Source organism: Macrosteles quadrilineatus, unplaced genomic scaffold (genome assembly GCF_028750875.1).
Source record: "Macrosteles quadrilineatus isolate MER2022 unplaced genomic scaffold, UCM_ALF_1.0 Scaffold_4__1_contigs__length_99947679, whole genome shotgun sequence".
NCBI classification, from domain to species: Eukaryota; Metazoa; Arthropoda; class Insecta; order Hemiptera; family Cicadellidae; genus Macrosteles; species Macrosteles quadrilineatus.
The window spans coordinates 91,177,354-91,205,307 of record NW_026542597.1 but is presented as its reverse complement, the minus strand read 5'-3'; the positions used below and the strand labels follow the sequence as shown (position 1 = coordinate 91,205,307).

The following is a 27,954-nucleotide window of genomic DNA, read 5'->3' as shown; positions in this document are numbered from 1 at the left end:
TGAATATCACTAAGCTTTATCATGATAAGAATCATAAAAATTGATTTGGGATTTGTTATTTTTATCTTTTTTGACAGATTTATTCTTACTATAAATTCAATTTTAAATATAGTTATTTGTGGTTGTTCTTACTAATTTGACATAAACATGAGTGCACCCCTCTCTAAATTCTTTGAGCACAAGAAACTTTTTGTTTTACCCACATTATGAACATAAAAAACGAATTCTTCAAAACAAAGTTTCAAAGGTTACACACAGTGTAAGGTAATAATCCAAGATGAGAGCAGCTGAGCTTTCTTTGTGAGTTTCATGTAGATAAAAGGAGTAGGAGTGTCTAGTCCTTTTATCTATGGTTTCACCAGACCAGTCCAAGAAAGACTCCAAATGCCTAATCTACAGACAGAGCACAGCTGACGTTTGGCAGAGACAACCAAGACTGCCCAACAGATCTAACAGCCGGCCACTCCAACAATAGAGAAAACCCCAAAGCCCAAGATAAATACTGTAGTATTGTAAGGTTTGGTAGGGAAGTCAAATGGATTTCAGATGTTTTTGTTCAGTTGTATGCTCCATAGATACCTTTTAAGATGGTTGCAAGTGTAGGTGTTTGTTGTTTCTCTTGTGAGTCTTGTGGCCAGCAGTATATTGACTATGTGCTGAAAAACTTCCAAGTTTTCCATTCCGATCCATATAACTTGCTAAATAATGTTACAAAGTCTACAGAATTGGGATTATTTAAGTCTTATATCTACCTTATAGTTACTTGGTTAGGGTATAATAACTCTAGGAAGATATAACATTTTTTTATTAAAAAACAGATCCTTTTAAACATTAATTACACAACACGAGAGGATGATTGATAAGCATGATCCATTGCAATAAGTTGGAATAAAATTGTATCTATTGCTTATACCAGATTTCATTCTTCACCCTTTTCAAGTATCCCCACCTTCAAGTACACTGTTTATTTTAGGCGAGCCTCTCCTATAAAAGCTTTGCCGTTCGAGTCATGAGTTGACATAAAACCAGAGCTAGAAGGAACACAAACCCTCGATCTATAGTGCTGTCTCCTGGAAGAGAGGACACTGTAACTGCCCAGTCGTTGACCAGACTTAGCATAGTTAAGTCTTTTGCACAATGGTTGTGAACATAAAGCACCTGTGTAATCTGTAGTAGTTATACACTTGACTCCAAGATTGTAGACCAAATCAGGTAATTATCAGCAATTCTGTTAGACAACCCTTCTATATAGGCCAGCTCAAGCTTATTTGTTATTGTGTCTATCAACATCGGTGGCATTTATAGATTTTTTTTCAAGGGAACGGTAAAAACCCTGGTCTTGTTACTAACCTCAACCTGTTGATAGAAAGTATCATTAATGGATATCTCAATGACAAATGTCATCTGGATCTGGTAGCGATCTTGCTTGGAATCAAAGCAGTGACTATCAGATTTGAAAGCATGAGCTATAACCTCTCGACTACTCGAACAATTAAAACTTTTTAAAAAACATGGTTGAATATGAGACATTCACAGAATTTGTCTCACTGAGATAGTCATCCTATCAGTTTGAATTTGTTTAAAAGTTTGCGTATTCGATAATTCAGTAATTTACATCACACTCTATTGGTAGCTATACTCAAATACTGTACGTCCATTTTGATTCTATACCAACAATAGACAAAGGTTAAACTGTATTGTAGGAGGATTGTTGGCGATTAACTTACCTTTGGCCATTGGGACAAAAAAGTTTGAGTATTTCCTAAAATATACATTTAACGAATTCAGCGTTATGTGTGAATATCAAAATACTTGCACCTATCTGGATGAGGTGAGAAACGGGTAATCATAGCATTCATTTGATATATTGATTGTCAGTTTGGTTCATGGACCCTTATCAATCATCCTTTACCTGAGAAATTATCTTACAATAACATTCAAGCAGCATTACAAAGACAACAAATCTTGTGCGCAGCGTCTGGTAACTTTACTTCACTCCTTTGCCTACAGCCTCGGACACGGACTTGAACCCATCCTTTCTGCAACAATACAATGTCAGAGTAAATCAGAACGCTAACAATGTTTTAAGCTCTGCTGACTGACCTTGCTATCAAGAACTAGACATGGAGATTTTAATTACAGAAGGAATCTTCTAGGCATATGGGAGTTGGATTGCTGAGTGACAATCTTGCGTGACAATCCGAAAGTTGGTTCAGTTCTGAGTAATGTCAGAAGCTTTTGATAATTTAAAACTGGAACCAACTGTCCAGCTGGGGAATTAATTGTCAGACTTTTTTTACAGTTCAAACTAGACCCAGCTGACTGTGATTATGGGGATTTTAATAAACTAGTGTCCCTGTTGCTCGAATTCGAGCTATTGCTAAGTATTACAGGCGTTATTAATAACAGTAATAATTTCTGATGACTTTAAAAGATTTGACTCAAAGATTATGGAAATACTCAAGATGTACATAACAGATCGATATAATCAACATTTCTTATAAATATATAATTTTTCAAAAGCTGATCTTGTGTTTTAGTGTTTTCTACTAATAGCCTTACTCATAGCCGCATTAGGTTGTGCATAAAGATTATAAATAAAAAAAAAACATTATTTCTATTTCTTCTCCTTGGTGGTGTTCTATGACTTTCCTATGTTTCCATAGTTTGCAAATCGTATCTTTCAATGATAACTAAACTAATAAATGCAGCACAGTGTTCGTTCAGTTTTCTTTTTAGTATATACATTTATCCAGACTCTTTCGCTTTTTTCATTGTAATATTTATGCCAACCCAAATTCTAATAGTAAATAAATATTAAATATTTAATTTCAACCGAATCAGTAAATGTTTGTAGCAAACTGTAAAATTAGCAAACTTATTGACTGTTTACAATTAACATATGTTCTTCTTCTCACTTTTAATTTGTGACAACAGCTGGAGTTTCATAACAATGTTTGTTTCTCATGTTAATCTTATGCAGAAATACACAACTTTAAAGGGCCCCAGGGCTCTATAATTATTTCCCTAAAAAGGAATTTTCCTGCACAACTTCACGTTACGCTCTTTCCAATGACGCCAAAAACATGTCAATTGGTTCAGTAGTTTCGGAGGAGTAATTGTCACAAAAAACCTGATTGCCTAATAAATAAGTATAGATGATCCTGGCCAAAGAAATGTCTGATCTAAGTTAGTAATGAAGCTACAAAGGTAAACTCACTCCATTCTACACTCACTCTCCATTGCAACCGTCATAAATATAAGTACAAGGCTCACATATCCATGAGTATAGCCAATTCAACACCAACGTTTACATAGACTTACTGCAACAGGTCGTCCAGTTCTTTCTTAATGCGTGTCACCCGTGGGGGGCCGTGATAGATGAAAGCAGTATACAGCTGGATAAGACTCGCTCCGGCCAAGATCTTATTGTATGCATCTTCTCCAGAAAACACCCCACCTACACCGATGATCGGGATCTTCCCTGCAACAACATTTATCTATATGGTAAATAATGTTGAAATGTCAAGATTTAAAACCATTTTGATGGGATTACAGAATTACCTAAAGTTTATTTTGGAACATAAAAAACAAAAGACTTTACACTACACACAAAATTTCAATATCACTGACAATTCTTTTACAAGGAAGATTTGAGAGGAGAAATATGTCTCCAGGTTCGATGGTGACAAAGAAGTCGTTGTTGTTAGTGTTGCCAATATCTGCACATTGGTAAAATATTAGTTTAAGTTGTATCTAATCTTGAATGCAAAGAATGATCACTTCACAAAGTTTTCTTTGCCCTCTTAGTTGTTTATACTTTGATAATTTATGTTTACATAACAGATGCTATAGTTTAGAATAAGTTGTAAGGTTTTTTCAGTTTGCCTTGGTATTTATTTAATGATTAAAAACAGAAACAGGTAAAACAGAAATGAGTAATTGATAGACACTGTTGGTGGCTTAATTCTACTAATTTTGTGGTATCCAGTAACACTTTATTTCAGTATTAGAATGTAACTTAACACACTTAATTGAGCGTCCGACCGAGTATGCTGCAATCGTTAACATAATTCTGTTGTAAATACTGACTTTTAAACGGGGAATCAAATGTATATTTCTCTTCAAAGTCAATAAAGGTTTGAAAAATCTACATGGTAAACACAAGTCTTTTATGTAGGCCTACATACAGATTTTTTCTAATTAAAATTTACCCTTTGTGGCAGAATACATCTCTGCTATGAGCTCCGTAGAGGCCCCAGATAAAGGGGCCCCGCTCAGGCCACCGCTCTCCTGTTTGTAAGGCCCCGTCAAGCCATCCCTCCCTACTGTAGTGTTGGAGATAACAAGTCCATCTACCGCACACTGAAACAAATGCGAGATCCTAAAAAAGTGTTTAGACGATGGTAACTTGTAAAGAATTCTAAAAATGAAAAAGACTCAAAGATTTTGAAAGAGCGATCTTTAACGATTGACAAGAAACTTAATGCAGGGAGTGAAAACATTCATGTTGATTTGCGGTGAGATTAATTGAGTTTTGTAAATTGGACTAAAGGGTGTCCAGAAAAAAAATACAAGGACAATTCCAGGATATTTACTTTTCTTTGGACTCTAAATACGTCTGTACCTTACATCCCTCCCCCTCCTATTTTATTTTTAAACTCCTTTTCATTATTAGTTCAAGCAGATTTTTTTAGTACGTAAACTGATGTAACATTAAGATTCACTAAATGTTTACAAACAATTTGTTTAAATTTGTTGTAAACAATATTAATGTATAATTTAATTTAATATAACAAGAAATTGAATGACACACTACCTCGGGTTTTGTAAGCACTTGGGCAATGTCTTTCTTTTCATTCGCTGTGAGATCTGGCGCAAGCTTCACCAGTAGCGGAGGTTTGTGTGTTCCGGGCAGAGAGTTCCGTGCAGCAACCACCTGACGTAACAACTCTTCTAGCTGTTCCTTGCGCTGCCAGTCTCTGAGCCCTGGAGTGTTAGGGCTACATATCAAACATGCTTGATCAAGCCCTATGATGATTATGTAATACAACAATAGGGCTATATCAAATGTATATTAAACATAGTAAAGAAATCACTTTTGACACTCGGAAATGAGACGGTATTAGTGTCAAATAAAATGTAAGGAATATTGAATATTTAACCTAAAGTTACAGGTAGCATTTTTTATTTAAAATAGCTAATTCTGTTTCTAGATTCCTCAAAACCTTTGATACCTTTGGCATAAAGGAATCGCGTATCCTTTATGCTTACTGACTTAAAATTCTATGAGTATTAGTTGTATCCAAGTTCATTGACAACTGATTAAGATTCATTTCCTACAATAACAGTGTCATTCTTACCTCCCACAATCGCAGAAACGTCATACATTTTCAATTTAACAGTAGAAGACATTGTTTGCCATCCTATCGTGTTGCAGGGAATATGGAAAATAAGGAGAAAATATAGTATATTTCGTACCAAGGGCCGAAAATGAGGTTTTGCCGGCTCGAGATAGTTTTTAAGTTCGAGACGAAGTCGAGAACTTAAATCGATCGAGAGCTGCTAAACCATTTCGGTCCGTGGTACGAATGCTATTTTTCACCACACTATACCCTATTACCACTATTCACCACTATAATAATGCACACTGATAGTCAACACAACTACAACTTTAAGGTTAAGAAATAATTTGAGGAATCAGCAAAAATATAAATAAATAGTTGCTAGGCAACAGTGACAATAACACAATTCTATATTGCAATGCTATGGATTTTGATTGTGTATTTAAAACGCATTCATGTTCTAAGTAAGTAAGCGGACAGCTGATTTTGCGGCCCCGGCCTGTAAAAACCTGCTCGGTCCCCAAATTGGCGACAGCTGGCATGGCCAGCAAAACGTAACTTTCAGCCACCAATTAACGTATGTAATACAGCCAAAAACGTCATAGTGTGGTGAAAAAAATATTTTGTATGAAAGCTGCCAGCCCAGCTGACAGTCCTTTGGGCTAATGCTGATATAGTGCAGTTAAACAAAACAAAATGATATTAAGGTAAAACACGATAGAATAAGTGTGATTCAAGGTTGTATGTAGATATTTTCTTTGTATATGGAAGAGTTATTTATGAAAAAATCTTATTATTTTGTAATGCATTGTTTTAATGAAAATAAAGCACTGGTTTCATTTCATTTCAGTAGAAGACTTCCAGTAGAATATTAAGTAATCCCCTTAGAATGTAAATAGTCTTAGTCAATATTCCATTGCATACAGTTTTCAGATTACATTTAATTTTGATACAAATCTAATTGATTTCTGGGATGATGATTAGTAGCAACAATAAACACTGCAAGTTTACTGAAGGTAGACAATTCCCCAACAATTAATGTAATGAAATTAATGTACTGACTGTTACCTTGATATATTTATGACCAAGTAGTCAGCTATTTCTCCAAACAGTTTTATCCCTTTGACGTAATCATCAACTGGATCACTCGATTCTTTATTTTTTCCCAGATTAATCCCCAGAACTCCATTGAAAGTTTTGTTTTGTTTCAACGATTCCAATCTCTTGTAGACCTCATCGTGACCGTCACTATTGAAACCATATCTGAAATTAGAGTGAATACATAATTATAGACATACATGACCTGATATATACATGACAAGTCTTTACAACATTGGCTACAATTCATTTGAATTCACAGTTTTTAGCAGAAGGCCTACAGTAGAACTCCACTTTTCAAAACTCCAACTATCTAAATCGCTTAGGTACAGAAAGGCCCCGCAGGGGGCCCACGCTTGCGTGAGTACGTGGCCTAGCGACCACGCGGACCCTAGCTCTTGTAACTGCCCGGTGTTTGAACCGGCACTTCAGTTGGGCCACAGTTATGGACGACTGAGCAAGCCAGCCACTTTGGGTTGTACCCAGAGTGAGAGTTCCCAGTGACATCCCTCCATCCAGGTTGGGGAAGTAGCCTTTCCTGGAGGTGAAATCGGGCAAGTACCCGTAAGCTCACGGGGACACTTTAGGGGAACGCAACTTTCCACAGTGTGAGGATAACGGCTGGGCGCACTCCATCAGCCAATCCCTGTCTCTGGGTTTTAACATCATCATCATCCATGATCAGGCAAAAATCTTGAATCTCCTGCTGTCAATTAGAAATCATGGATTGTTTCTCAGAGTCACAGAAAACCTTCATCATCCTTTACGATTGCAGCGAAAGTGTGAATTTACAAAACAACAAAATATTTTAACATGTTTTTTATCTCAGCTCAGTGTGTAACGTCCCTCATATTTTATGTACTACAGTTAACTCATTATGAGAGATGCTACTCTTCAGCTTAAAGCCATCAATAGTGAGACAGTATGCACCCAAACATAGATTGGAAGCAAAATAAAACAGTTTACTCCAGAAAAGATTTTTATTACAACAATTCGTAATGTTTACAAAGAATTATAGAATTTTAGATATGACCATAAAATACATTACAATTTTGACTCTTTTACTTGGAAACTCCGAGTAATTTTTCTCTGTTCAAATAAAATAATCACTTACTAAAAACAAATTAAGTACCCTGTAAATTCTCCCCTCTCCTACACAAAATCTCATAAAACACACTCTAACAAACTATCTCTAAGTCTTTACGCCTCAAAATTCAACTAAAATTACATAAAATAGGCCCCAAATCAAAATAAACTGCACTGGAATGGTACTCATCACTTCCATCCCGCGACGTGGTATCCTGGACTGAAGACTTGTGATCTCCATGGAGCATCTAGCTTGAAAATATGTGGAAGTCTGCGCAGATCCAAGAAAATCAGTGATCTGAAGACGAGACCTTCAAAGATGATAGGCCTTCCTCCCGATGCCGTAGATTACAATAGCCTGCCTAATGCCTCAGATCCAGGGGTAGACGTGAACCCTGTGAAAACTCGCCATTCTCAGTAATCACACTCACTGCTGTATACAATATATATACAGTACTCCTCCCAGTTCACGATAGGTACAAATATCTAACCATTCCAGTGCAAAGGTAATTAGTCTACTACATTTATCAAGGCCATTTAATAAAATCGTCTAATTTGTCATCTTTATTTTATGGGAATTTTTCTATTATAAAATACACTTATTACTCAGATTTTGTGACACATTTGTTCAAATTATTATTTAATTTAAATAAACTTCGATTAAGTTACATACTTTTGAAAGGAAGCTATTACCCTAACATGATTCAGACTGTACAAATTAAGCTCAGAAATTAATAATATACCCATGATACATACTTCAAATTACTTAAAACTAAAGATTGAGTGCCTAGATGGAATTTAAAATTACAAAATTATACATTTTCTATCTTGCCACCACGTGGTATGATCCTGCAATCTACAACTTGTCTATTCAAACTACTCTGCAACTTAAAACATTCACTTAAAACAATTAACAATGCACTTCTCGATATATTAACGCTCTTTCCTGGAATAAATTTGTAATTTTTTAAATAAACTAAAATTTCCTTAAAATCTTACCTCGTTCTGAGGGTTATAACATGTAAGATGATCTGCTTCTCCAGATGCGACCAACATGACATACAGTACAATGACGAATGTGGGCATTTACCGTAGTATGCCCTCACTCATTTAATTTCGGCGTACACCTACAGCGACTCTATCTGTTTGCAAACCATGAAACTAATTCCCCCCTCCGTCGCATGAATAGGTGACCATTGCCTTGTCTTTTGTCCTTGAACGTCAGCTCACCTACATAACATGTAAACCCGTCTGCGAATAAAAAACCTAAATATTAAACCTTAAACCTTAACGTTAAATATTAAACCTATCTAGATCAAACTCTTCTAACAGATTTATTGTAACGAAAATCGTTACAAATCTCCCCTTTTAAAATAAAATCTCGTTTTCCTCCTAACCCATAAAACGACTTTTTATTTACAAAAAAAAACTTGTGTTGAAAAAAAATTGTACCTCAAACATAAAATCATCACCTCTCCTTATGTAAGGATAATCTCTACGTTCCATGACGCTAGTCGCTTCGCCGGCTCTCGGCCCGCGATAAGGCGCCCTGGCCTTATCATGATTTCTGCCTGATATCGGAATATTCTAGTCCCACTCAGTCAATATTTACTATTTCATATTACACTGGTCTGATTATCATAGTTTATTATCATTAAATGATTTATTATCATAGTTTATCATATAATTTATTTTCCACTAACTGGTCTTTTACAACATTACAACAATTAATTTTATTTCTACTATATTACAACACATTTTCAATTAAGGTATTTACAAGACATTTTATACATCTGTTGCTACTCTAATAACTAAGGAAACTGCTATTTTCTTGCGAACATTCCAAAAACATGAAATGATAATATATCACACTTTTAACTCAACTTGTACACTATGATCCCCTATAGCTGTCTCCCCTTTTCTGATCTTGAAATTAGCTCCCTGGCCATGAAACCATTTCATTACCAGATTAACCATAGATAATCGAAGACGGATTTTTAAATTGTTCCAAATCCCTGCATGTCGAGACCTTTGATCACTTAACGCCAGTGCGTCCTAAGTATAAATTATCTACCTTTCAACTGTATATTTTTATCCCTTTATTATTCCAATTATTCTCCTCCCCTTTTCTTTATTTATATTTTACTCTGCGTTCCGTTACAATCATACTGTCACGCTTCACCCACAAGTGTCAAACTCGCGTTCCATTTCAGGTTTTAATCTTAAGACCTCAGGCTTCGCTGATAATTCTCCACCCGGCGTTCGATTACACAGGAGATCCAGGCTTCACAAACAAGTAAAAGTAAAAAATATATATATACATAAACCCTTTCTTTGTTATTGAATATCGATTTAAATAGCTACTACTATTTACAACAGGTGCACTCATTACCAAGCTTTCTTTAACTGATCTACGTGAGCCCTTTTAATAATCTTATAGCCATCCACCTTCTGTAACAGAACTGTAACCGGCGTCAAAAAATGTATTATCCTATATTTCTCTGACCATTTTAACGCTAACTTTGCCTGAAACTTAGCAGCCTTGTTGCTCAAGTGATGAAGTTTAACATAAACAGCATCAAATAACTTGAATGGATGTTTTTCTCCTTCCTTTAACAATCTCCGCTGCTTAGTCTTTGCATGAGCTAATCTCAGGTTTCTTATAGCATGATTAAACTTTGATTTAACATTCTCCTTATTCGTGTGATACCCTAGCAAGTCATTGACTCTCCACATAGCCGACAAGCTACAGTTTGGTTCAAAGTTGAACATTAACCTAAACGCTGTATGTTTTGTCACCTCATTTACCGCAGTATTAAGTGCCAGTTGTATATAGTGCAAGTTGCTATCCCACTTATCATGGCAGTTATGATGCAGTGCCACCATACTCTGTTTTACAGTTTTGATATACCTTTCACTTTTGTTTGACTTAGCGTTATATGCTACTATTCTATGTAACTTTATTCCATACTTGAAACAAAAGTTTTTGAAACCGTTTCCTCTGAAATAACTAGCGTTATCTGTAACCAACATTTCCGCTGTCCCTACATGCTTAAAAACTTGCGTTTCGATCGCCCTGATGATACTGGATGTTTTTGCATCTCTGAGGGGTATTAGCCAAACAAACTTGGTGAAATCATCCACCACAACAAGTAACATGTTATTACCATTTCTACTCCTGGGAAAGCTCCCCGCAATGTCAACGTATAGTTTACCCATGGGCTTATCACTTTGATAATTAACGATTTCCCCGTGGTACACTCTTTGCGCTTGCTTTGATCGACCACACGTTTCACACTGCCTCACATAGTCTCTTACGTCATCAAGTATTTTTTCCCAATAATAAGTATCCTTAATCTTGTTCATTGTTTTAGAGATACCCAAATGGCATCCGGTGCTAACACTATTATGGTAATAATGTAATATCATCCTTCTTAACGCACTTGGCACAACAATCCTCCCTTTTGTTTTGTTAGGAGGCTTAAACAGTAATACACCCTTTTGAATAGTAAAATGTGTTAGGTTTTCTCCCCTTTTTATCTTGTTCATTACCTGCATAATTTCGTCGTCTTTAGCTTGATGCTCTTGTAGGTCAGTAAAAGCTAGAGGGTAATCAGACACCACCGCTATTTTATTTGGTTTGAGCACTTCACTTAAATTATTTACAAACTGCTTCATTTTACTAATCTCATCGTCCGTCACCTTTTCCTCCACTTCAATTGTAGGGTATCCCTCAAACATTCTCGACAAACAGTCTGCTATTTTGTTATCTTTCCCCTTTATATGTTTAACTTTAAAAGGCAAGCCAAGTATTAATTCGGTCCATCGCCCTAGTTTTCCCAGTTTGTTGTGGTGTGACAAAACCCATGATAATGCTTGGTTATCCGTCTCAAGATAAAATGGAATTACCTCCAAATAGCTCCTAAACTTTTGGATTGATAAAACGATCCCTAATGCCTCCTTTTCATAAACTGTTAGGTTTAACTCCTGTTTCGTAAACTTTTTGGAGTAGTAATGAATCGGATATCTGACACCATCTACCTCTTGTAGTAAAACACTTGCGCACCCAACTTGACTAGCGTCCGTTTGCAGGATAAAAGGCAACTCATAGTTGGGAAGTCTTAACACTGGTGGGTTACAAATACCTTCCTTTAACTTTTGAAAGTTTACCTCACACTCCTCCGTCCATTTGAATTTTACATTTTTCTTTCTCAACTCATTTAAAGGAGCACACAGTATAGCATAATTTTCTATAAATCTGGAGTAAAAATTTATCATCCCGATAAATCTACTCAAGTTCTTGGAATTAGTTGGGCTCTTATAATCTCTAATCGCCTTGGTTCTGTCCGGATCTATTTTTAGACTGTTATGAGATACTCTATGTCCCAAAAAACTGATCTCCTCAGCTGCAAATAGAACTTTGCTCGGATTTACTGTTAGATTAGCTTTCGATAAACGTGCTATGACCTCCGTGAGGTGTTCTATGTGTTCTTCCGGGGTTTTCGAAAACACAACAACATCATCTACAAAAGATATCACACTTATGAATTTCATGTCCGAAAAGACTCTGTCTAAGTAGCTTGATAAAAGCCCAGATCCTAGATGTAACCCATAAGGACACCGAGTATACTGATACAAGGAGTATGGAGTGCTGAAGGCAGTTAAGTGTCTACTTTTTTTGTCTAGAGGAACTTGATAATAAGAATTATTCAAATCTAAAACTGTGTAAATAGACGCCCCGCTGAGATAATTAAATGATCCATGGAGCTCTCCAATGGGATGTACAATCGGCTCGATTTTAGAATTTAACTCCTTGTAATTTGTAACCAAGCGATAACCCTTTCCTTCCCCTTTACTTACAAGGAAACTCGGAGATGAATACGATGATAAACTTGGCTCGATTATTCCCTGTTTTAAAAGGGAATCAGTTATCTCCCTCATAACCTTCATATTAGGTGGTGACACTGGATAAGGTTTTATTTTAACAGGATTTGTATCTTTGAGTTTTATTTCACACTCGAAATCAATCGCCTTCCCTATCTCATTTGTAAAAACTTTTGAATTGTCCTCTACTAGCTTAACTATCTGTTCCTTAAGCGCTTCGCACCCAATTTTCAATTCCTGTGTGCCTTCATTCGTCAACAACTTAACAGGTTTAATGCCAACATTTAAGTTAAATACATTCCCAGAGTCAAATGCAAAATACCCTTGATTTTCTCTTAAGTTTAAGTGTAATCCTGTTTTCTCCATAAAATGCATACCTAATATGACATCCCAACTTATTTTGTTCGCTATTACAAACCGCACTACCCATGTCTTATCTTGGATTCTTATCTTAGCATGACAAACTCCGATTATCTCGACTGGTTCGTTTGTAGCTGTGCTACAGCTAATATTTTCTCTAGAGAAACTTAGAATTAATTTCCTAGCTTCCAATTCCTCATATACACTTGACTTTAAAATATTTACAGAACAACCAGTATCCAATAACGCACATTTCACAAAGTTTTTACCAAAACTTATACCTACCGTGGGCAAATTATAAATACTCCTTTTGGTCTTAAACCAGAGTTTGTTTTTCTCCTTTCTCTCTTTCTTTCTCAATTTAATTTTCTCAAATTTGAAATGCTCCTTGACATCTAATCTATTTACATAACCATCTGTACTTCGCACTCTATTTATTAACTTTTTCATATTCCCACGACCTGTTTTTTGGAAGGCACTCTTCCGACCGATTAGTTTTCCGGATTTTGACTCACAGACTGGTTCCTATTTTCCCCACTGGTACTCTCCCCGTTATTATTTACACCTCTAAAAAAACTTCTTCTATCAGTCCCCTCATAACCCCCCCTGCTGTTACGTTGCCAACAGTTTCTTATCTGATGTCCCGGTTTTGAACAATAAAAACAAACAGGGCGGTCATCGTTACGAACATTTCGCTCTGTAGATTCAGACACATTATTCACACCTTTACTTGCGTAACTACCTCGCGCCTGATTTCTTACTCTCTCGTCTCTCTCTTTATCGATATAATCTATGTTCTGCACGAACATACACATTCTGTCTAGATCCTGGACCGTTTTAGGCAAACCTTGGAACACTAATTTACTCCTATCACTAGAGTTTATTCCCATAATGATAATCTCGATTAACTCATCCTCCGAATATTCACACATCAGAGTCTCGACGTTCTTTTTAATATCACACACATACATCGCCAAAGGTTCATTTGCACGTTGTGGTCTATGTACCATGTCCCTCTTAAGTTTCTCGTACAGTCCGCGGGGAATAAAGTATTTTAACAATGCTTTCTGCGCGTCCTGAAGGTTCGATCCACTTTTAACGAGACCATTTATTTTCCCAAGTAAAGGTTCACTTACATAACTAGAAACAAGTTCTAATAACTGACCTTCCTTTAAATTACCATACTGCTTAATCTTATTTATAACAGTGATGAAACTTAGCAGCTTAACATGATCAAGACCGTTAGTGTTTGGTGGAATTTCCCTTAAGGTTCTTTCTAAAGGATTTACTAACTTAGTAAACAATTTACTTGATTGACTGAGTGAGGATTGATTTGAGCATTCCCCAACATAGTTTACATTGCTTTGTTGGTTATCATTACCACATTCTTTAACTAAGGTCGCTGGCCCCTTATCTTCGCTAACTACACTATCGATTTCTTTGGACGGACCTGCTTTCACTAAACTATTGTCCGAATTAAAAACATCATTACACATTTCACTAACATCAACTTCCACCTTACTCTCCTCTACTTCATGGCTTTCGCTTAATTTTCTCAAAATTTCCTGCGATACACTACTATCTAACTCGCCCATTTTATTACTAAGCAACGTCTCCCATTTAAAAGTTTCCCTTGACCACTCCTCTACCACTTTGCGATTTTCACTTGGCAAACGCGTTTCTCCGTTCTCCAACAAATTAATCAACCTACGACGAAGATGACAAACCCTTTCTTTCAACCTATGTACATGAACCGGTTCCTTAACTCCACCTATTCCCTCAAGAATCTCCCTAAGTTCGCCTAGCTTTTCTCTACAATTGTCAATCTCGATTGAAACTCTTAAAATAGTCAAATTATTCCAATCTGTGGGCAGCCCGTCTTTTAATGCCTTCCTAAGCCGCTTTCTTAAAGTCGCTACAGTATTGTCACTTGTCACAGGTAACCCCCTCCATTGCAGCTCATACAAAAGTTCGTCCTTGAGGAGCAGATCCACATTAAATGCCATAATGATGCCTTTATGTTACTTTATTTTTATTTTGTCCAATCCGTGCTCGAACCGCATAACGTCTGACTCACATTGATTAGCAGAGTGGCGCAACTTGTAACGTCCCTCATATTTTATGTACTACAGTTAACTCATTATGAGAGATGCTACTCTTCAGCTTAAAGCCATCAATAGTGAGACAGTATGCACCCAAACATAGATTGGAAGCAAAATAAAACAGTTTACTCCAGAAAAGATTTTTATTACAACAATTCGTAATGTTTACAAAGAATTATAGAATTTTAGATATGACCATAAAATACATTACAATTTTGACTCTTTTACTTGGAAACTCCGAGTAATTTTTCTCTGTTCAAATAAAATAATCACTTACTAAAAACAAATTAAGTACCCTGTAAATTCTCCCCTCTCCTACACAAAATCTCATAAAACACACTCTAACAAACTATCTCTAAGTCTTTACGCCTCAAAATTCAACTAAAATTACATAAAATAGGCCCCAAATCAAAATAAACTGCACTGGAATGGTACTCATCACTTCCATCCCGCGACGTGGTATCCTGGACTGAAGACTTGTGATCTCCATGGAGCATCTAGCTTGAAAATATGTGGAAGTCTGCGCAGATCCAAGAAAATCAGTGATCTGAAGACGAGACCTTCAAAGATGATAGGCCTTCCTCCCGATGCCGTAGATTACAATAGCCTGCCTAATGCCTCAGATCCAGGGGTAGACGTGAACCCTGTGAAAACTCGCCATTCTCAGTAATCACACTCACTGCTGTATACAATATATATACAGTACTCCTCCCAGTTCACGATAGGTACAAATATCTAACCATTCCAGTGCAAAGGTAATTAGTCTACTACATTTATCAAGGCCATTTAATAAAATCGTCTAATTTGTCATCTTTATTTTATGGGAATTTTTCTATTATAAAATACACTTATTACTCAGATTTTGTGACACATTTGTTCAAATTATTATTTAATTTAAATAAACTTCGATTAAGTTACATACTTTTGAAAGGAAGCTATTACCCTAACATGATTCAGACTGTACAAATTAAGCTCAGAAATTAATAATATACCCATGATGCATACTTAAAATTACTTAAAACTAAAGATTGAGTGCCTAGATGGAATTTAAAATTACAAAATTATACATTTTCTATCTTGCCACCACGTGGTATGATCCTGCAATCTACAACTTGTCTATTCAAACTACTCTGCAACTTAAAACATTCACTTAAAACAATTAACAATGCACTTCTCGATATATTAACGCTCTTTCCTGGAATAAATTTGTAATTTTTTAAATAAACTAAAATTTCCTTAAAATCTTACCTCGTTCTGAGGGTTATAACATGTAAGATGATCTGCTTCTCCAGATGCGACCAACATGACATACAGTACAATGACGAATGTGGGCATTTACCGTAGTCTGCCCTCACTCATTTAATTTCGGCGTACACCTACAGCGACTCTATCTGTTTGCAAACCATGAAACTAATTCCCCCCTCCGTCGCATGAATAGGTGACCATTGCCTTGTCTTTTGTCCTTGAACGTCAGCTCACCTACATAACATGTAAACCCGTCTGCGAATGTTAAATATTAAACCTATCTAGATCAAACTCTTCTAACAGATTTATTGTAACGAAAATCGTTACAAGTGGTGTATCTGTTAGCAGCTTTGAAATAAAAATGATTTGGAGCTGGTGGAAAGAGACTCCAAACATGATTGGGAGCAAGATGGCTCTTGAGCTGATGTGCAGAAAAAGCAAACCACCGCACAAGCGGCAGGACGAATTTAGAAGTTTCCAATTGAATTAATTATAAATAAAGTCAAAGACAACGAGAATCAATCCTCACATTTGACTGGATTTTGTATTTTACAGAAACAATAGCCTGATCAGATTCAAGATGTAACATTCAAAACTCTTTTACTTGATCATCACTGGTAAGCACCACTAAATTAGCCAGCTTTGCCTTAAAATGGAAGTGCTTTATAAAACATGTTTAAATCGTCCAAAAATTACTACATTAAAACATATCTCAAGAATCTCTCATACCTGTTTATGATGGCCTGATTTTCCGTCAGCCTGAACACTCGAGGCTTGGAGTTCCCCGGCTGAGGCTGCGGTGTGACAGAGCCGACCTCGACAAAACCAAAACCGATGTCATGCAGCCCTTCTACCGCCTCCCCTTGCTTGTCAAATCCTGCAGCCATGCCAATGGGGTTCTTGAATTTGAGACCCCACACTTCTGTCGCCTGGATGAACATTTAGTTGATATATTTAACTAGTAATATTGTATGAGTTTAAACACTTCTAACTAGTTTCTGGCAATAGTAAAGCTCTATTATAATGTTTATTTAACTGGCCCCTCGTTAAAAACATCAACTATCACCTTATTTTTCAAGCATTAGGACCTATTCAATTTGTTATGAAAAACCCTAAAAGTAGCCTATAGACAGAGTAGGCCCTAACAGAGTAAACACATGGTGTGCCACACTCTAAAAAAATTGATTAAATTGAGCAGTGAACTTTAACAAGATATCTAGCCTAAAAAATATGACAACTTACCAGAGAATTTCCGTCCACATATTTCGTCTTTGGAAGTAATTTGTATTTTGACGTGATCACTCCCAGATTATGAGCTGTCTCTGGATTGAGCTTGTGAACCGCTGGTAATACAATCGCCTCGTAAAACTTCTCATTTTCATTGTATATGTTGTAAGCAGAAAACAGACCGATTCCCCCGGAGAAAACGTAGACGCAAGACGTCAGCTTTTTCTGTACATATTAAAAGTATTTATGTAAAATCATTGTATCTACATGGTACGGTAAGTACAATAATTAATTAAAGTTAATGGGTTATTGTAACTATCAAATTGTTCAATGGGTTTCATATTTAAGTTTCGCTGAACTCAGATGGGCTATTAAGAGTAAAAAACAAAGCCAACAAGTTTTTCAAAAGACCTTTCAATTTTGAAAAATATCCACAGACACAAAGTTTTTAATACCTATCCAGATAGTTTCACTTTATGTGTGCTCCTACAACGTTTCTATAAAATAAGGACTAATTTAATTCATGTTTTAGCTTATTGCAGCCTAACTACAATTTAGGTAGCTGAGTCAATTTAATTTCCAGATAAATGATATACATCTTCTGTATTATAAGTCAATTCTCTTACTTATAACTTAAGTACTTAAACCTAAACAGTTCTAAGAAGCAATGAACCTAACTTAAATCTTACCCTTAAAAAATTAGGTTAGTTAGGCCTATTCTTAAAAAAAATAGTCTAGATAGATTCTAGACACAAGAATAGAGTTTGGACCTTTACCCTATAAAACCAAAGCCATAAGTTTCGGTAACACAAAAAAATTAATGACAACAGGAAAAACGATTGAGGTACAGTTCCAAAGAGAAACCTACGATATATTAGAGCGTATTAAATAAGCCTACGGTACCTATTAACATAGTTTGATCACATTGGATATGATTTTCCTGCGAAATAGTAGGCTATTGAATGTATGTTTTGAGTATGAAAATGTTATGCCATAGCCTAGGCTAGGGTGTTTTAAAGAAGATACTTTCACATTGCGCTGTGACACATGATATAGGCCAACTTAATTGCTCAAAATAAAAGAAGCAACACAGGGTATAAGAAAAATTGTCTTTCCTACTGAATTTTCTAAAACCAACTTTAAAACTGAAGAAAGTAGCCCCTAGCCTAAGTTAAATTAGCCTAAATAGGCAACAGTAAGTTAACGATAACCTAAATAAGTTACTTACAAGTAGCTGTTTTGTAGTAGAGGCTGTTCCCATTCTTTCACCCACAATGACACTGAAAATTCACTAAGTTAGATTCATTATGTGAATAAAGCACAAAGTATAATTTTTACCTACATTTCCCAATAGAAATTTAAACAGACTAAAGGCAAAATATAATTATAAAAATAATAATTATTTAGTCCTATTATTGGCCTAAAGTTTTAAGCCTTCACTTAGGGCCTAGTTGGTATTGGATGTAAGAGCATCTAGAATTACAATTAATAGTATAATACTGATAATTTATAGAGAATGATTGCCAATTGTACTAAGTTAATTCTTTCCTTACCGTAACTAATATATAAGTAAAATTGTCATAACCTCAAATTCAAATCTTTGTGACGGATTTATGTAATATGAATATGTAAACAATAAACATATGTTTCCCCCTTTAAATGGCGCAATTGTGGTGGCCTTGATTAAAAGTCATGAGGCCCCAATGTTCACTTTTTGTGATTATCCGTATTCCTTTTTTGTTTATTTGATATTTATCAGGAGAATGTTATTGACACATTACATTTTGTTATTTATAGACATAAATGTTGACTGTTGACAGTGTTCTGTAATAATTTAGTTTTAGTTTGTTAGTTATAAAGTATGACCAGCTCCAGACTTTTTTTTATAGCCGATAGCTATAAAAAAACTCATGCTCGAGGTACGCTAAATGTGGCTCCTGGCTCCTTCCAATGGTGTTAATATGTTATTTTTAAGTTAAATATAAAATATATTACAGTTTGTGCCAGCTTTTGATTTTGTTCGATTGTGGCACATTATCCCACCAATCTTGGCAACGTCCAACCTCTCCATCTCAGAAGAAAGCTGCACAGCATGCTTTTTCTGTTTAAACTGGTCCGCGGTGAGATCGATTCTACCGACCTTCTGGAGCAAATCCAACATCGAAATTCTTGAAAAATTTCAGGATAAGACACTGAGAAGAATTATTGGCGCACCCTGGTTCATATAAACACTACAATTAGGGAAGACTTCAAAATTAAATCAGTGAAAGAAGAAACCATAGCAAAAATTACCAAGAAAAATTAGAATATCATTGAACTGGCCCCAACCACAGTTGTTATATATATTTTGTGTCTGGCTGTTAATCTGCTGGACAATAGTCAGTGAATAACCAGACTAAAAAAAGTGTTATTCGATCAGGTATCAAATTTTTCGCAAGACTTGTTCATGAACAGGTGATTGCTTCCTGTCTTTTTTATATTTTACTTATTATTGTTCTTATAAACATATTGTAAAATAAATTCTGATAAAATAAATTTTAGTAGTTAGAATTTAAAAAAAAATGACTATTTTTATATTTGGAATGAATATTGGAAATGGAATAACATATACGGTAACATGTTTTTTTAATAGTCGCCGGATAGCTTAAAAATTCTGCATGGTTTCTTTATTCTCTAGAATTTTTATTTATTCTCCTTACATTGTCATTTGGGACAAGGTTTACAATTCAAAGTTGAGGCGCCATATATGCACTAAAGTATGAAAATTGATTCCAAAGAGTAAACAGCGGAGAGAATATGACACTGCGGTATCCTCTTAGTCAAAGAAATAGGTAAGGTAAGCTATGGTGCTAAATTGTTAAGGTGTTTGACCAATGAATATTTAACAGTTGGTATATAAGCAATACTGTAATTTAGAAGATTGTTATTTTAAATTTGTAGTCAATTAATTGTATACGTTTGGACTTTAAGCGAATTTCCCTATAGGGAAGTAGCTATTGGGCCTAATGTAGGTGGCATGGTAAGACCCATAAATTCATATACTTTTTCTATTGTTGTATCTAGAGGCCAAATACACCATCCTTTCAAATTTGTATGTATGAGTGTGTGTCCGTGGACATGATAACTAAAGTAATCTTGGTCCAACATCCATAAAATTTGGCTTGAAGTTGGCAGGGCGGGATAAACTTGAATGAGTTTGCGAACCAGCATGACCAGACCACTTTGTAAATCAATTTAATTTATACTAAGCTTTTCATATTTTATAACAAAAAGCACACTGTATTACCCTCCCCGAAACAGCAAACATAGGTACTTGTTAAACCTAATGTTATTTTAATAGATTAAATTGAACGGAAATGGAAATTCGGTTAGTCTGCAGGTTTGCTGTGGCGGAGGTACTATTTAGGGCTTGGGTCGACTTGGGATATTGACTTTTGAGATCCATTATCTGTATTATAGATGGATCAACATTTTTTTTAAAGTTGTATCACAATTAATTATAAATCTAAATCTCCCAATCCAATATACAGTCATGTACTATTAAACACAAATTAAGTCTGATTCCTTGGATTAAAACAATCGACTGAATTGATTTCACTAAAAGATGTTACGTTACTGGAAGTAACTACCGTACTTGGAAGTTACCGTACTGAGGATTACTACACCATATAAACAAAACACACTAGTCTATGATAAAACATACTCTCTGCTGTGTCAACTAGTATAGTGTTGGTTTATTTACTGCATGTTTTATTGTATAATTACAACATATGTGTGGCAAGTAAAATCTTTCAATCAATGATCAGTGGTTAAAGCCACTAGAATTTTTTTTCTAAAATAGCTTCAAAGTGCTAACATTTCCCAAAGTTGCCATCTCTTTGAAGCTACTTCAAGAGAGACCTCGGTCATCAAGGGTTCTAATCCACAAGTTATATGTCACGTTATAGATCATGCTACAAGTGTCGCACAAATACAACACACACTACACTAAAGAAACATAACATACAATATTTACACAGTACACTTCAGGGAAGAAGATGTGGATTTCAATAGGACAAATGCAAAGACACAATTGTATACAAATTATTTATTTCAACTTTACAACTATTTTGTGAACCTTCACAGTGTGATCGAGGCCACAGCTGGCCAGATGAAGGTCAATGCTCTCCTGATTGTCCTCCGTATTTACATTCTCCGGACGAAACGCAAGCTTCTTGATGCTTAGGTGGTGACTATGGCTGTAAAAAGCGTTAAGGAAACACAGTAAAAAGTGATAAAAATTAATAATAATTGAAAATGAAAATACAAATATCCACAATAAATATAAAGTAGTGCTTGGCAGCTTTGATTAGGGATATACTACCACAAAGCCATCCATTGTTTTAAACCCAGGGAAGTACTCTCTTTCCAGCTCCTTTGTAAAAATTTTGTCTTGGTGTTTCTTGAGCCGGATTGAACTGATTTCCATTCAGGTAAGTCTGCTATTGTATCTTAAGTCCTTAAAACATGCGGTTTCTGTTGCAGAATGAAACTAATATGCCTACATTTTTAATACACAGCACAAGAACAAACAATACACAACACTGAGCAAAACCCATTTAGTCATTATTGCAGTTTCGGGGCTTTCACAATGAATTACGATCATTGTCTAATCGTCTATACAGTTCTGGAGTTTGGCTTGGGTTTTGTATTAAATAAACGTCGCTTTTGTAGCAAAATATATCGGCTTCAAAAGTTGTTTCTTTGCTTATCATCTTTCCTACCTATCATTTTGGTACCTAATTCAACACCTGCCAGGTCCCATAAGAGTCAAATGATGGAGAATCAACTATTTACTTCAACAAAATACAAGTGGAAATATACAAACATTGAAATAACTGTTGGTTAAAGTTTCCCAAGTGTAAGTAAAATATATAAGTTGCTCCCCAAAACTCAATATAAAAGGATACTCGCCGCTGAGCTGGAATAGAAATCGCCACGGCGACGGAACACTGGCCTTCCAGCCGTAGAGTCGTATTTCTCCAGTCTCCGTACCTGCTGCCAAGAGGTACTCGAGTGGGGAGAGAACAAAGCCAGGGGCGAACGACAAACTCGTGATGGACTCCTTCAACATGACATAATGACATGGGAAGGTATGGCAAGGCAGCATGATGGTTTACAAGTTTATTTCAATGCATATTTGCACTGCATCCATTTTTTTATTTTCTCAATTAATGATCCAGTCTGATAAAAGGTTGACGTTAGGTAATAACCAGGACAGAGTTTGAACTGTTCCCTTGCAAAACAACATAAAATATTCTACTTAGAAAAATCATTACAAAATAATTACATTAAGTTACAATTTACAGTCTCAAATGTAAGTAGCCTACAAAACAAATATAAACAGTTTTTTTTCATTACAGGGTAAATCTTATTACATAAAGCGAGCAATAAAAGAATCACAGGGCCAGATATTTTACGTCCAAGGGCCATATTTTTTAAAATCCTTGACAGTAATTGTGCAAACAAATTTCTAAATTTCCATGTAAACAGCTTGAACATTAACAATGCTTCAGGTTTATCCAACACAAAAACAAGATCACTCAGGCATTTTTTACCATTTATTTATATTTTATTTACCTCAGGTAGATCTAGGTGGTCGGAGGAGGGGGTGAAGGGGCCAAGGGTGGGGTGGTTTTCTTCCCCTAATCCCCAGACCACAATCTTTCCATCCCTCGAGCCTGTGGCAAAATAAGCAGAGTCGTGGCTCCATCCGCAACACCAGATGATTCTTGTATGAACGCCAGTGTTTTTGTCCGATCTCCCGACCAACTTAGGTCCTAATCCAACAAGTCAAATTTGAGAAACGAATTAAACTACTGAACACGGACACAGATTTTCGTGAATTGATATTGTCTGTCCCTCCCTTATGGTGCAGACTGTAACGGATTTGAAACTAGGACATGTTTACCTGTAAATATTGAGTGCTTGAAATTAGAATGCATTTTTTGTACAACAGATCTGATTACTTGGAACTAAAAGTACATGAAAAACTTGTAATTATTTGACAATCCCTTCTCAGCAATATGCAGACACAAAACTAAAAATGTATGTAAAATTAATTGGTATATATTGAATTCTGACTAATTCTGGATTCAGATGCTATTAACCCTTGATTTGATAGAATCGATCACTATCCAAGAAGAAGTTGAAGTTAAATGGTATAGCAAGTCCAAGGTTTGTAGTGTTCCTTAAAAAAAATGGAAAAATAAAATGCCAAATGGTGTTAAAAAACACCACTCAGATAATACACACATTTCAAATAGCCAAATAAAAAAAAATATGATTTTTGGGATTTGAAACATTTATAATTGGATATTTTGAATACATGAACTATACACAACTGTATTTACAGTGGCAATTTTGAAACACTGTTACATTATGTATGGGTACAAGTTGTGAGTTTGAATTTCAACCTACCTGAGTCGCTCTTTTGAAAGACGGACCAAGTTCTGTCCCGAGAGACTGAGAGAAGATATTTGTCATCGGGAGAAAACTGGAGTTGTGTCACAGTCAACTTGTGGGAAACGAGACGACCGACTTTCCGCCATGTAGAGGTATCCCTGGAAAATAAATCATTGATTGAATGGATTCAATGTTTAATCTACACAAAAAATCTTGTTGGATATTAGAGCGCGGATTTATTAACTTACAAAATTACATCATAACATCATGGAACATTTGTAAACTAAATATTAGCCTAATATTACTTTTAACAAGTAAACAAAACAGTTTTCACACTTGACCCTCCCAATTTTTACTCAACAATCCATTTAAAGAATAAGTTCTTACATGACAACCAGTCTTTTACATGACGTATTCCTTTCATGGGTTGCTTATAAAATGGAACAAGGTTAACAACAATAACAAGGTTATGGAACAAGTTAACCCGTTGGCATACTCAAATTGCACTACCTGTACCTGAATAAACACAGAAATTCCTATATTTTTGCTCTTTTATTGACTTACAAAACTTTTTTTAGGGAAATAATTAGAGAGTGTGGCCCTGGGGCACTTTAAAGTTTCGTACTTCTCTTTAAGATTAACATAGGAAACAAACATTGTTATGGAACTCCAGCTGTTGTCAGAAATTAAAAGTGAGAAGAAGAACATATGTTAATTGTAAACAGTCAACAAGTTTGCTAACAGTTTGCTTCAAACATTTACTTGCTTGGTTGAAATGAAATATTTACTATTTGAATTGGGGTTGGCGTAAATATTACATATTACAATTAGTCCAGGCAACGAAAGGATATAGAGGGAAATGTTTGGAACACAATTTCTGACTTCGTAACTTTGTTTAGTATAGTTAGGAGGTTAACATACCAAAAGTCCCCGCCTCTAGCCCTTGTGCTGTGGGGGAGGGGGGGGCTTGAAGGTACCATTTTTTGGTTTTTTGCTGATATCTCGGAAACCATGCGTCTAAGCGAAATTATGCTAATATACAAAATGAAAGCTTATTAAATTTCCAGCAAGTTTGTAATTTACTATTTTTCGATACCTTGTATGGTTTTCGCGTTATTTGCCATCAAAAGTTTGTAAATTTGGAAAAATACATTTTTTCCTCATGTTTTTTGTTCTTTTTGACAAGTTGCCTCTTAAACTATGCACCCAAAAAATAAATGCTGGGCATAGGGTTGTAGAAAATTAAATTCCCTTCAATAATATATATGACTTTACTAGTTTACCTCCTTCCGTTCAGATTTTAAAGCAAATTAACCGTCAATATAAAAAAAATTAAATTTAATTAAAATAAAAAAAATTAAAATCTAGTGTTGAGCAAGGAATTTGAAGTCTTGCAACAGCTGTTGACTACTTAATATTTCAATTTATCACCTTACACAGTCAACTAATTGGTTGGAACATTCACTATGAAGTAGCTAAGGTGAGTGATGGGCGTCTAAAATAGCACAGATACCCTATAGAAAATATATACTTGTGGGCTGCCTAACTAGCATCCTCACACTTGATGATCTAGCTAGACTATTGTTATGGGAAAATATGATGTTATAACCATGTTTATGCATATAAGAGTGTCTATATGACACTGGAAACCAATCACAACCATAAAATTTAAACAAAGATAAATTACATATTTATTTGAAACCAAGACAGTTGACATATTTAAGTAGGAATTACAGTAACATAAAACATTACATTAGTGAGTAGCCTTAGCCTACTATGGAGTCAATTCAGCCTTGCTATCTTAGTTTGGAAAGGACTACCATCCTCATAATCGTTTTTATCCTCTTATTCTCTAAGAAAGAAGGTAAGGGACATCTTTTTCTCGCACCATAAACTATCTTAACAAGGATTAGATGATATTTTGAACGCGATTCTACTGGATGTGACAAAAAATCTTTATCATTTGAGAAAAGCAAGGTTGCTTATGCGAAGTTTTTATCGAATTCCCCAGTGGCCCAAAATGCATCATCAGTCTTTCACGCCCCCTCTCCAACACCACCCAAATACAAAAGGTAGGGAAAATGTACATCTTGATTTGATATGGGCTCTAGTGTGAGAGGTATCCCTCAACTTCAATCTATACAGGTAAAAGTCAATTTTTAAATCGATGGTCTCCATAAAGCCTAATATCTCTTGTCTTCCTCCGACTGATGGTGCTTTAAAACATCGTTTCCTATCATGTACATTCCAAAAGGTTCAGCTGTGGCTGGGAAATAACCTGCCTTCTCTTATGTAAGAGTGGAAAGGAATAATAAACACTCTGTAGTAGCAGAGCACACTCAACTCAGCATGAAACTACACTGAAGGATATTCTCAAAATCGTTTTCTGCCTATGCACATAAAACTGTACTCGTGCAAAATCAGGTAGCAAAAAAGCAAGCCTAAAATAAGTATGCCAAAAATGCCAAAATGTTGTTCTTGGGAAAGATGACTAAGAATATGAAAAAAACAGTATATCTATTTCAAAAATAGGTCCGATGGAGAAAAAAAGGATAAAAATGATGAGGATGGTAGTCCTTATTAAACTAAGATAACAAGGGATAGAATATTAGGCTACGTACTGATTTAATGTTTTATATTAATTCACTTAAATATGTAATTTATCTTTGTTTAAATTTTATGGTTGTGATTGGTTTCCAGTGTCATATAGACACTCTTATATGCATAAACATGGTTATAACACCATATTTTCCCATAACAATAGTCTAGCTAGATCATCAAGTGTGAGGATGCTAGTTAGGCAGCCCACAAGTATATATTTTCTATAGGGTATCTGTGCTATTTTAGACGCCCATCACTCACCTTAGCTACTTCATAGTGAATGTTCCAACCAATTAGTTGACTGTGTAAGGTGATAAATTGAAATATTAAGTAGTCAACAGCTGTTGCAAGACTTCAAATTCCTTGCTCAACACTAGATTTTAATTTTTTTTATTTTAATTAAATTTAATTTTTTTTATATTGACGGTTAATTTGCTTTAAAATCTGAACGGAAGGAGGTAAACTAGTAAAGTCATATATATTATTGAAGGGAATTTAATTTTCTACAACCCTATGCCCAGCATTTATTTTTTGGGTGCATAGTTTAAGAGGCAACTTGTCAAAAAGAACAAAAAACATGAGGAAAAAATATATTTTTCCAAATTTACAAACTTTTGATGGCAAATAACGCGAAAACCATACAAGGTATTGAAAAATAGTAAATTACAAACTTGCTGGAAATTTAATAAGCTTTCATTTTGTATATTAGCATAATTTCGCTTGGACGCATGGTTTCCGAGATATCAGCAAAAAACCGAAAAATGGTACCTTCAAGCACCCCCCTCCCCCACAGCACAAGGGCTAGAGGCGGGGACTTTTGGTATGTTAACCTCCTAACTATACTAAACAAAGTTACGAAGTCAGAAATTGTGTTCCAAACATTTCCCTCTATACCCTTTTTTTAGCATTCGTTGCCTGGACTAAATGGAAGTAAACGAGAGAGCCTGGATAAATAGTTAAATACTAATAAATTACTAAAATAATCACTAAATTAATTACTAAAAAGAAAAACTGAATTAACACTGTGCTGCATTTCTTTGTAATCATTGAAAGAACCGATTTGCAAACTATGGAAACATAGGAAAGTCATAGAACACCACCAAGGAGAAGAAATAGAAATAATGTTTTTTTTAAATTTGATTTATAATCGTTATTATTGACAACCTAATGCGGCTATGAGTAAGGCTATTTGTAGAAAACACTAAAAAACAAGATCAGCTTTTGAAAAATGATACGATATGTACAAGAAATGTTGATAATATCGATCTGTTACGTACATCTTGAGTATTTCCACAATCTTTGAGTCAAATCTTTTAAAGTCATCAACATTTTTGACTGTTATCCGTTTTAAAATAACGCCTGTAATACTTAGCAATTGCTCAATTTCGAGCAACAGGGGCACTAGTTTTGTACTAAGAGTCCTTAGAGGCTAGCGGCCATCTTGGATAATTTCAAACAGCTGCTAATGAGTTATTTATCGCCGAAAAGTATTTTCAAACACCAAAGTGATTATAATTTAAATATCTACTAAACTGTGAGATAAGAAATGTTTTTATTAGTTT

The 27,954-nt window shown here is 35.3% G+C and overlaps 2 protein-coding genes across 3 annotated transcripts in view; both read right to left on the bottom strand.

Moving 5' to 3' along the window:
- Window positions 1-793: 793 nt before the first annotated feature.
- LOC128992325 (dihydroorotate dehydrogenase (quinone), mitochondrial-like) lies at window positions 794-18,966 on the bottom strand. The gene is made up of 9 exons (XM_054415836.1): window positions 18,901-18,966; window positions 18,576-18,627; window positions 17,363-17,572; window positions 16,850-17,049; window positions 6,414-6,608; window positions 4,820-5,003; window positions 4,215-4,365; window positions 3,325-3,484; window positions 794-2,039 (listed from the first exon to the last, which is right to left on the bottom strand). Exons 2-9 carry the CDS (start codon window positions 18,606-18,608, stop codon window positions 1,988-1,990), a joined length of 1,185 nt encoding a protein of 394 aa, XP_054271811.1. The 5' UTR covers window positions 18,609-18,627; window positions 18,901-18,966; the 3' UTR covers window positions 794-1,987.
- Window positions 18,967-21,419: 2,453 nt separating this feature from the next.
- The window catches only part of LOC128992269 (elongator complex protein 2-like), a 36,785-nt gene continuing 30,250 nt past the window's right edge, over window positions 21,420-27,954 (bottom strand). For both annotated transcript variants that reach the window (XM_054415758.1, XM_054415757.1), the window contains exons 14-17: window positions 23,807-23,949; window positions 22,967-23,166; window positions 22,297-22,451; window positions 21,420-21,585 (exon numbers count right to left, since the gene is read on the bottom strand). In XM_054415758.1, the coding sequence (XP_054271733.1) occupies window positions 21,435-21,585; window positions 22,297-22,451; window positions 22,967-23,166; window positions 23,807-23,949 (649 nt within the window). In that variant the 3' untranslated portion in view covers window positions 21,420-21,434. The remainder of the gene's footprint in view (window positions 21,586-22,296; window positions 22,452-22,966; window positions 23,167-23,806; window positions 23,950-27,954) is intronic.